Source organism: Trachemys scripta, chromosome 18 (genome assembly GCF_013100865.1).
Source record: "Trachemys scripta elegans isolate TJP31775 chromosome 18, CAS_Tse_1.0, whole genome shotgun sequence".
Lineage (NCBI taxonomy): Eukaryota > Metazoa > Chordata > Testudines > Emydidae > Trachemys > Trachemys scripta.
Genome location: NC_048315.1, coordinates 23,179,499 through 23,190,625, shown reverse-complemented (window position 1 = coordinate 23,190,625; position 11,127 = coordinate 23,179,499). Strand labels below are relative to the sequence as shown.

At 54.2% G+C, this 11,127-nt stretch overlaps 1 protein-coding gene across 4 annotated transcripts in view; it reads left to right on the top strand.

Annotated features, from left to right (window-relative positions):
- The window catches only part of LOC117867609 (claudin-4-like), a 39,277-nt gene extending 28,615 nt beyond the window's left edge, over positions 1-10,662 (top strand). For 3 of the 4 annotated variants that reach the window (XM_034752803.1, XM_034752801.1, XM_034752802.1), the window contains exons 3-4: positions 4,206-4,324; positions 9,848-10,662. In XM_034752803.1, the coding sequence (XP_034608694.1) occupies positions 9,874-10,518 (645 nt within the window). In that variant the 5' untranslated portion in view covers positions 4,206-4,324; positions 9,848-9,873 and the 3' untranslated portion in view covers positions 10,519-10,662. The remainder of the gene's footprint in view (positions 1-4,205; positions 4,325-9,847) is intronic. The other variant, XM_034752804.1, reaches the window with a different exon arrangement.
- The last annotated feature ends 465 nt before the right edge of the window (positions 10,663-11,127 follow it).

Sequence of the window (11,127 nt, the reverse complement as noted above, 5' to 3'; positions counted from 1 at the left end):
GAGGGGTTTAGATGGGTCGGGAGTTCTGGGGGGGGCTGTCAGGGGGTGGGGAGTGGTTGGATGGGGCGTGGGAGTCCCAGGGGTCTGTCTGGGGGTGGGGGTGTGGATAAGGGTTGGGGCAGTCAGGGTACAGGTGGGGGTAGGGTCCTAGGGGGCCAGTTAGGATGGGGGGAGGGTCTCAGGAGGGAGCAGTCAGGGGACAAGAGGCAGGGAGGCTTAGGTAGGTAGGGGGTGGAGTCCTGGGGGGCAGTTAGGGGCAGGGGTCCCAGGAGGGGGCAGTCAGGGGACAAGGAGCGGGGGGAGGGTTGGGGGTTCTGAGGGGGAAGTGGGAGGGGCAGGAGCGGGGCTAGGGCAGGACAGGGGTGGGGCTAGGGCGGGGCTCCTCCCGTCCTCTTTTTTGCTTGCTGAAATATGGTACCCCTAATACTAGTGGAATGGAAAGAGTGTTATCATGTGATATGACTACATCATCAGTTTTCTTCCCAAATACAGAACAGATATATTTATTGAACACTTCTGCCTTTATGGTATAATTTTTGATAATTCTGCCATTTCCCTCTAGCAATGGACCAATGCCATTGTCAGGATTCCTTTTGTTCCTAATATACTTAAATAGACCTCCTTTATAGAATCATAGAAGATTAGGGTTGGAAGAGACCTCAGGAGGTCATCTATTCCAACTCCCTGCTCAAAGCAGGACCAACACCAACTAAATCATCCCAGCTAGGACATTGTCAAGCCAGGCCTTAAAAACCTCTAAGGATGGAGATTCCACCACCTCCCTAGGTAACGCATTCCAGTGCTTCACCACCCTCCTAGTGAAATAGTGTTTCCTAATATCCAACCTAAACCTCCCCAACTGCAACTTGACACCATTACTCCTTGTTCTGTCATCAGGTACCACTGAGAACAGTCTAGATCCATCCTGTTTGGAACCCCCTTTCAGGTAGTTGAAAGCAGCTATCAAATCCCCCCTCATTCTTCTCTTCTGCAGACTAAATAATCCCAGTTCCCTCAGCCTCTCCTCGTATGTCATGTGCCCCAATCCCCTAATAATTTTTGTTGCCCTCTGCTGGACTCTCTCCAATTTGTCCACATCCCTTCTGTAGTCTGTAGTTCTGTGGGTGCCCAAAACTGGACACAATACTCCAGGTGTGGCCTCACCAGTGCCAAATAGAGGGGGATAATCACTTCCCTCGATCTGCTGGCAACACTCCTACTAATGCAGCCCAATATGGTGGTGACCTTCTTGGCAACAAGGGCACACTGCTGATTTATATGCAGCTTCTCATCCACCGTAATCCCCAGGTCCTTTTCTGTAGAACTGTCGCTTAGCCAGTCGGTCCCCAGCCTGTAGCAGTGCATGGGATTCTTCCATCCTAAGTGCAGGACTCTGCACTTGTCCTTGTTTAATCTCATCAGATTTCTTTTGGCCCAATCCTCCAATTTGTCTAGGTCACTCTGGACCCTATCCGTAACCTCCAGCTTATCTACCTCTCCCCCCAGCTTAGTGTCATCTGCGAACTTGCTGAGGGTGCAATCCATCCCATTCTCCAGATCATTAATAAAGATGTTGAACAAAACCGGCTCCAGAACTGACTCCATCTTTTGTCCTTAATGCTAACACCTTTTATTCCATTCTGACCCCAAGTGAGGAGGGCATGACACACCCACAACAGCTCTGGGAAGAGATGACCCCAGCATCTGATGTGGGTCAGGGTGATGAACAGATGACACTTGTAACATGTCAGTTTTCAGTGACTCCTGGCATTTTTTTCATTGTGTCCATTAGCATAAACAACTAACAAAATCATGCATGGGCTCCTGTTACAAAGGAGGGGCTCTGATGTGTTCCCATGGTTAGCAGGAACTTCTGCAAGGTCAGGAAGATGGGAGCCCCCCAGGGGCAACAAATGCAGGGAAAGGGGCCAACAGGCCATGGCCCTTCCCACTTTTCACCACAGGCCCAGCCCCCTGCCAGGCCGGAAGCTGGAGCCCAGCCCAGGTAAGAGCAGCCCGGGGAGCCTGGGCAGCTGTGGGGAGCTGAAGACCCTCCACCTGCCCAGGGTGGGGGGAGGGGACCAAGAGCAACCCCCAGCCCATGTCCCCACCCCCCAGGCTCCTTGTCCAGGGCAGATGGAGGGTCCATGGCTCTTACCATGGCCTGGCTGTGGCTCTAAAGCCCTCAAGGCCCTGCCCTCCGGCCAGGCCGGGAAGCAGAGCCAGGTCGGGGTAACAGCTGTGGGGAGCCACGGACCCTACACCTGCCCTGGGCGGGGGGCCCGCAGGGCAGGGACACGGGTAGGGCTGCTCTCAGGCCCCACCACCCTGGGCAGGTGGATGGGCCCAGACTCCCCAGCCCAGCTCTGGCTTCTGGCTTGGCCAGGGGGCAGGGCCTCATGGGAAGAGGAGGAGCAGGGGTGGGGCCACAGAGGAGGCATGGCTATGTGGGCACCCCACTTTTAGGAGGAATCTGTTGCCCCTGAGCAGGGGCAGCTTTATGTATTTTGCAACCCCAAGCACAGCAGTGAGGCAGTGAGGCAGCCTTCGGCGGCGCGCCTGCGGGAGGTCTGCCAGTCCCGCACCTTCGGCATACCCGCCGCCGAAGCCGCGGGACCGGCGGACCTCTCGCAGGCATGCCGCTGAAGGCAGCTTGACTGCCACCCTCACGGCGACCAGCAGGCTGCTCCCCGCGGCTTGCCGCCCCAGGCACGCGCTTGATGTGCTGGTGCCTGGAGCCGCCCCTGCCCCTGAGCCCACCCCAGAGAGAGAGAGAAGAGGAAGGAGCCGGAGCAAAATGGAGGAGAGAGGAGTGGTGAGCAGGGAAGTGAGACTAAAACCAAAGACAATGGAACAAATGACACAAATAGCAGTGTAGTTTCTTTGGAGCAGTAACAGGGCATGTCCACTCTGCAGGGCTTTGTGACACTACCTAGTGAGCCACAGCTGTGTCTGGTAATCAAACACTATCACTGATTCATAGGCTGTTGTTTTTACTTCATTCCATTCTGTAATGAGAGCCACATTTAGTCAGCCAGCGAGTAACTTCCTAGTTACCAGGAATTGCCGAGCATTCTTCGACAGTCCCTGCAAAATAACCCTCTGCAGCTTCTGTGGTTAATGACATCTTCCAGTCTGACACATGACCAGCCAACCACAGCAGGACAAGCTACAGCTCAACAGGCACCCCTACCGAGAGCTCAGCCTTCTGCAAGCCACTCAGAGCTGGTATCCCTTCTTTATTACAGCAGTGGGAACCCTTCAGCTAGCCAGCTCTTTGTTGAAACTGGTGCAAACCCTACAGGAAGCCTGTAACTAGGAGAATATGTTAGAATCCCGGAATTACTTTCAGAACAGTTAAGTGATGCCGAGCACTAGGGTCTCCTAACTCTTTCTGATATAAAACCAGATTTTCAGTCGCTTATAACTTTGTCAAACTTTAACTATTTGGTCTAATTCAGAAGTTGGTCCAATAAAAGATATTACTTCAGCCACCTTGTCCTGGGACCAACACAGCTACAATACTGCAAGAATTAAAGTTGTCCATGCAACCTTAATTTGGCCCCCTTGGGCATATGCATTCCAATACAGTCTTTAATGGTATGATTACATACTTGTTTTCCAGAGGACCCCTGCCTCATTCACTGCGCAGGATGGAGAGTGCTCTGGGATGAATCAGGGTGGTGCAGTGAAGGAGTCTCTTATCTGTAGAACCTCATTTGTTGCAGAAGTTGGAAGGTGTGTAGTGAATGGGGCAGGGGTCTGCAGGAAGAGAAAGGATGGTCTCATAGTTAAGCCACAGAGTTCCTGTAGGATGCAATGTCACAGTTGGTCATTAATTGTTTGTTCCTTGTTTTCTGGGTGCCCAGCGTGAGACACTTGGGTTTGAGTTGCAGAAGTGCTGAGCACCCCAGCTGCAGCTGAATTCAACAAGAGCTGTGCGAAGATATTGTAACTGCCTGTTCTGACCTAAAGTGCTATAAATAAAAGTGTTAAGTCAAATTCCGGTGCTAGGCATCTCAAGTTGGACACCCAAATTAATTAATACTTTTGCCTTTAATCTAGCTGTGCTTTAGTTCCCCAAGAGTAACATGAGAATAACACCATCTCCCTACCTCCCAAGGTGTTCTGAAGCGCTCAGGTACTGTAGTGATGAGCACCACAGAAAAGCCCATTAGAAATTAGTAATTCTGTTTTTGGTGCAGGTTTTGAATAGTGGACAGTAAATAAGGCGCTGGGCCACACCTTAAATGATGAAGATCAATTTTGAAGCACTTTGAGGAGAGGAAAGTGATCAGGAACCATCAACATGGATTCACCCAGGGCAAGTCATGCCTGACTAATCTAATTGCTTTCTATGAGGAGATAACTGGCTCTGTGGATGAGGGGAAAGCAGTGGATGTGTTATTCCTTGACTTTAGCAAAGCTTTTGATACAGTCTCCCACAGTATTCTTGCCAGCAAGTTAAAGAAGTATGGGCTGGATGAATGGACTGTAAGGTGCATAGAAAGCTGGCTAGATCATCAGGCTCAAGTGATCAATGGCTCCATGTCTAGTTGGCAACCGGTATCAAGCAGAGTCCCCAAGGGTCGGTCCTGGGGTCGGTTTTGTTCAATATCTTCATTAATGATCTGGAGGATGGCGTGGACTGCACACTCAGCAAGTTTGCAGATGACACTAAACTGGGAGGAGTGGTAGGTACACTGGAAGGTAGGGATAGGATACAGAGGGACCTAGACAAATTAGAGGATTGGGCGAAAAGAAATCTGATGAGGTTCAACAAGGACAAGTGCAGAGTCCTGCACTTAGGATGGAAGAATCCCATGCACTGCTACAGACTAGGGACCGAGTGGCTAGGCAGCAGTTCTGTACAAAAGGACCTAGGGGTTACAGTGGACAAGAAGCTGTGTCCAGTTTTGGGCCCCACACTACAAGAAGGATGTGGAAAAATTGGAAAGAGTCCAGCGGAGGGCAACAAAAATGATTAGGGGTCTGGAGCACATGATTTATGAGGAGTGGCTGAAGGAACTAGGATTATTTAGTCTGCAGAAGAGAAGAATGAGGGGGGATTTGATAGCTGCTTTCAACTACCTGGAAGGGGGTTCCAAAGGGGATGGATCTAAACCAGGGGTCGGCAATGTTTGGCACGCGGCTCGCCAGGGTAAGCACCCTGGCAGGCCGGGCCAGTTTATTTACCTCCTGACGCGGCAGGTTCAGCCGATCGCCGTCCCGGGCCAATGGGGGCGGTGGGAAGCGGCGCGGGCGAGGGATGTGCTGGCCACGGATTCCCGCTGCCCCCATTGGCCCAGGACGGCGAACCGCAGCCAGTGGGGGCCGCGATTAGCTGAACTTGCTGCGTCAGCAGGTAAATAAACTGGCCCGGCCCGCCAGGGTGCTTACCCTGGCGAGCCGCGTGCCAAATGTTGCCGATCCCTGGTCTAGACTGTTCTCAGTTCTCAGATGACAGAACAAGGAGCAATGGTCTCAAGTTGCAGTGGGGGTGGTTTAGGTTGGATATTAGGAAAAAACTTTTTCACTAGGAGGGTGGAGAAGCACTGGAATGGGTTCCCTATGGAGGTGGTGGAATCTCCTTCCTTAGAGGTTTTTAAGGCCCGGCTTGACAAAGCCCTGGCTGGGATGATTTAAAAGTTGGGGTTGGTCCTGCTTTGAGCAGGGGGTTGGACTAGATGACCTCCTGAGGTCCCCTCCAACCCTGATATTCTATGATTCTATGATTCTAAGATGAAAAGATATTGAACGGCTACCTCGTTCCTGAGCACAAGGCACCCTGAGCACTGAATGAGGCCAAAAATGTGCAAAAATTAGTATGTGATCATGTAATAAAAGAATGCAGCATAACGTACAAGGGGGCCGAATAAAGTTGCATAGGTAACCTTTCATTCTGGTATTCCATAACTTCTGACTGCTTGACTATGCATCCTTAATAATGTTCCTTTATTTTAGTTTGTTGCACGGAAAAACAGAACAAAAAAACAACCGACCAACCAACCAAACCAAACCCAAACAGAAATTCCATTTTGTGGAACTGTACTGACCCCTCAAGCTGGGTTGAGGATAGTCATATCCACAGCACAGCCCTCTGCCATTTGAGCTGAAGGACTAGCTTGTTATCCTCTATGTATACCAGCCACTGACTAGAGGGTAGGCACTTGCCAGTGAGTTACACAACCGTTTCCTTGACAGCAGTGGAACACAGTGAGCCAGGATTTGTGGATTTTGTTCTTGGCTCTGGGAGGGGAATGTTGTCTAGTGGTCAGAGAGCAATAACCAAGCACATGGACTTGGCACATTACTTCTGAGAGAGAATGTGGCTAAGTGGATGAGACTTGAGTCTGCCCTACTAGGGACTTGTGTTCTATCCCAGGAGTCTTTTCTCAGGAATAAGGGAGCGCAGGGCACAGAAGTATCACCACCAGTCAGCAAACGAGGTGAGACTTAGAATCATAGAATCTCAGGGTTGGAAGGGACTTCAGGAGGTCATCCAGTCCAACCCCCTGCTCAAAACAGGACCAATCCCCAACTAAATCATCTAGGGTGACCAGATAGCAAGTGAGAAAAATCGGGGCAGGGGTGGGGAGTAATAGGAGCCCGTATTAAAAAAAGCCCCAAATATCGGGACTGTCCCTATAAAATCAGGACATCTGGTCACCTTAAAATCATCCCAGCCAGGGCTTTGTCAAGCCTGACCTTAAAAAAGGAAGGAGATTCCACCACCTCCCTAGGCCGGGCCGGCTTTAGGCCGATTCAGTCGATTCGGCTGAATTGGGCCCCGCGCTAAGAGGGCCCCGCGCCACAACTCTCCACCCCGCCCCCAGCTCACGTCCCCCTCCTCTCCTCCCCTGAATGCTCCGCCCCTGCTCCTCCCCCTCCCCTGCTTCCCACGAATCAGAGGTTCGCGGAGAGTCTGAAAAGAAGCAGGGGCGGGCAGGCAGCACCAGGTATGCTGGGGTGGCGGGGGGGCGTGAGAAGGGCTCCGGGGAGGCACGGCCCAGTCCGGCCCCGGTTCCGGCCGAGCGTGCCGGCCCCAGCGGCTCCAGCCCGGCTCAGCTCCGGCCTGGCTCAGCTCCAGCCCGGCCCCCGCGGCCTGGCTTGGGTCCGGCCTGGTCCCCTCGGCTCAGGTCTGGTCCAGCCTGGACCCCGTGGCTCGGGTCCGGCTTGGCTCGGGCCTGGACCCCGCGGCTTGGCTCAGGCCCAGCCCCCGCGGTTCGGGTCTGGCCCAGCCCCAGCAGTGCGGCGCGGCTCGGGTCCGGCCTGGCTCCCATGGCTTGGCGCAGCGTGGCTCGTGTCCGGCCCGGCCCCCGCGGCTCGGCTCCGGCCCAGCCCCTGCGGCTCGGCTCCACTCGGGTCCGGCCCGGCCCCTGCGGCGCGGCTCGATTCCCAAGCCTGGCTACCCCGGCCGGAGCGCAGCTCGATTCCTGGGGGTGGGGCTTGCAGCAAGCCCCGCCCCCAGGAATCGGGCCCCACTCTTGCTAAAGCCGGCCCTGTCCCTAGGTAACCCATTCCAATGCTTCACCACCCTCCTAGTGAAAAAGTTTTTCCTAATATCCAACCTAAACCTCCCCCACTGCAACTTGAGACCATTGCTTCTTGTTCTGTCTTGAACTCCTGGCTCTCAGCCCAGTGCACCTACCATAGGCTAAGAGGTATTGGAATTTGGGACAGAGGCTGGCTAGTGTGGGCCACTCACTGAGGCTGGGGAGTATGGCCCGGGGAGCTGGAATATTCAGAAAATCACAAGCACACATACACATATGTACATACATGTGCACACACATATATGTACATATACACATGTAAGCAGAGTCAGGATAAGCTCTACCCTGACATCTGGTGGTGAATTATGGCGAGTGTGGAAAAGAACTCCAGGGGCTGATCTTGTTTGCATAGGCACACCCACTCGCCTGGCATGAAACCACAGCAACTCAAAGTGGTTACTTTGGCTGGTGTGGGATCCCCAGTTTCTCTGTTATTGGGGCAGGAAGAATAAAGTTTTGTTACCCTGATTCTGTGAATCAAGGCCAGTGGAACTGTTGTATGACAGAAGGACTGAGGAATCATTCACCATTACCTAGGTAGCATTTGCTTGTCAAGGGGCATGGGTTACAAAACCCAGTGAATTGAGAGAGGATGGGGACAGGTATTGGTACCTGGTGGTGTGGGTCCTTTTTGTGGGCCTGAAACACCAATTGCACCTCCTCCTCTCTCCACTGTTGAATGTCAGAGCTAACTTTGATTCCCTTAGGAGTCTAGTTACAGACTGCTGAGCTGAGTTCACTTTGGACCAATAGTGCACCAGCACTGGGGCTCCCCTACTACTAGCTGAAATCGCTAAGAGCTGAAATCACAAAAGAGCTAAAGCTACTTAAGAGCTGAGATCACAGAGGCTGTGTTAACTAGTGGGGGAGCCTGAAGCTATTGCTAAGCTAACTTAGCTTAGCGGGGGTGAGCGGAGCGGCTCACAGGTCGGTGAGCGGAGCGGCTGGAGGAGCAGCTAGCAGAGCAGAGCCTTGTGGGAGCAGCCCAAGGGACGGCTGGAGCGGAGCGGAGCGGCTCACAGGTCGGTGAGCGGAGCGGCGTGGCTCGGCTCACAGGTCGGTGAGCGGAGCGGAGCGGCTCACAGGTCGGTGAGCGGAGCGGAGCGGAGCGGAGCGGCGTGGCTCACAGGTCGGTGAGCGGAGTGGAGCGGCACGGCTCACAGGTCGGTGAGCGGAGCGGAGCGGAGCGGAGCAGCTGCCAGAGCAGTTCGGGGACGGCAGGAGTGGGACGGCAGGTGGAATGGAGCAGTTCGTGGTGAAGGCTGCGGTGGAACCCCACGGAGAAGCAGCCGGTTGGCCTCGGATCACGTAAGGTGCCCCTTAACACCCTGCTCGCCCTCTCCCCCCCTTTTGAACTCTGGGGCTGCACTGATCATGGACAGAGACTTTGGGGGGGGTTGTCGGACTTTTGTGATTCTTGGGTTGCTGGACCCAAGAGACTTTGGGATTGGTGGACTTTTGGGACTTTGGTGATTCTTGGGTCGCTGGTTTCAAGAACCAATGGGAGAGGACACGGCCCAATTTGCTGGGGTGGGTCTTCGCTCATGGTTTGGTCTAAGAACTCTAGTTCTGGTGTTTTTCCAATTTAATGCTGATGTTGTTTACCTCATGTTATTAAACATTTTCTGTTACACTCAGACTCCGTGCTTGCGAGAGGGGAAGTATTGCCTCTTAGAGGCGCCCAGGGGGTGGTATGTAATTGTCCCAGGTCACTGGGTGGGGGCTCGAGCCGGTTTTGCATTGTGTTATTGAAACGGAACCCCTAGATACAGAACCCGGCCCTTGTTGCTGCCAACTTAAATGGGCAGAAGGGTTACACACACGTACATACATGTACACATGCACACACACAATCCACTTTCATGCAAGAGCAGTCACCGAAAAAGCTCAGCCTGACCAGGTAAAGTTTGGCATTGGGGGTATAACGGACAGGGTTGGGCGAAGGTAACCGTGGGTATCGCGGCTGCTCTGCCTATGGGAAGCCAGCTCTGTCTCCTAGAACTTGGCCTGTGGTGCAGATGCCCAGCATAAGACCCCAAGTGCCACTTCTTCTCACATCGTAGCAATGGGAAACCGAGGCACAGCAAGGTCAGAGTGACTTGCCCAGGTCACCCAAGGAGACTGTGGCAGAGCCAAGTCTTCTGAGTCTGATCACCTAATCTGGGGCCTTGCTCCAGCTCGCCCTGCTGGTGCAGCCCCTGGTTTCACCTCCTACAAATTACCGGCATTCGGTTTGCGGGGTGTGTGTGCAGTGCAGCATCTCTAAACCGCTCTTCCCACTGTCTCCAAAGGTGAGAGCCTGACTTGCCCGTAAGCCATGACGGTGATGGCTGTGCAGATGGGGGGCCTGGCCCTGTCGGTGCTGGGCTGGCTGGGCACCATCCTGACTTGTGCGCTGCCCATGTGGAAGGTGACGGCCTTCATTGGCTCCAACATCATCGTGGCCCAGGTGTTCTGGGAGGGGCTGTGGATGAACTGTGTGTACGAGAGCACAGGCCAAATGCAGTGCAAGGTCTACGACTCGCTGCTGGACCTCTCCTCGGACCTCCAGGCAGCCCGAGCCCTAGTTGTGGTCTCCATTGTGGTGTCCTTCCTTGCCCTCCTTATTGCCATCTTTGGGGCCGAGTGCACCAGGTGCGTCGATGACAAGGGGGCCAAGGCCAAGATCTCCATCACCGCCGGGGCTGTCTTCATTCTAGCTGGGATTGGTCTGCTCATCCCTGTGTCCTGGTCGGCCAACACCATCATCAGCAACTTCTACAACCCCATGGTGCCAGAGGCTTTAAAGAGGGAGCTGGGGGCTTCCCTCTATGTGGGCTGGGCCGCAAGTGCCCTCTTGGTGTTTGGGGGGGCCATATTGTGCTGCTCCTGCCCCCCCAGCCAAGATGCGCCATACCCCATGAAGTATAAAGTGGTGAAGCACTCCAGCCTGGGGAGCTATGCCCTTAAGAACTATGTGTGAGGAGCCCTGCCTTGCCCTCCCTGGAGACCCCCGTCTCGCCCCATCCCATCCCACGTGTTCGCAGGGGCCCCTTTACAGCCATCCAAACAGATGTTGGCTTCAAGCCGAAGTGTGTGAAATTTGTAGGGGTTCCTCTCCCAGTCCGGGTCCATGTATCCCCTCTGCATCCCACCCCACCCGTCCCACCTCCCCATGCGTTTCCCTGCCTGCAGCCTATCTCACCCCACCATGTGTATCCCCCCCTGCATCCCACCCCACCATGTGTATCCCCCACCTGCATCCCACTCAACCTGTCCCACCTCCCCATGTTCCCCCCCACTACATCCCACCCATCCCACTTCCTCGTGTATCCCCTCTGCATTCCACCCCACACATCCCACCTACTCATGTGTATCCGCCCCCCCCCCACATTCCCCCCCCGTCCCACACATATTCCCTCCTTGCCCATGTCCCACTCCACTTGTCACCTCCCTACATGTATCCCCTCCTTGCTGGTGTCCTGCCCCATGCATCCCCCCTCCCTGCCCGTGTCCTGCTCCACATACCTCCTCCCCACCCACATCCCACTTGACATGTGCTCTCTCCCTGTCTATTCTGTTCTCTGTAGGC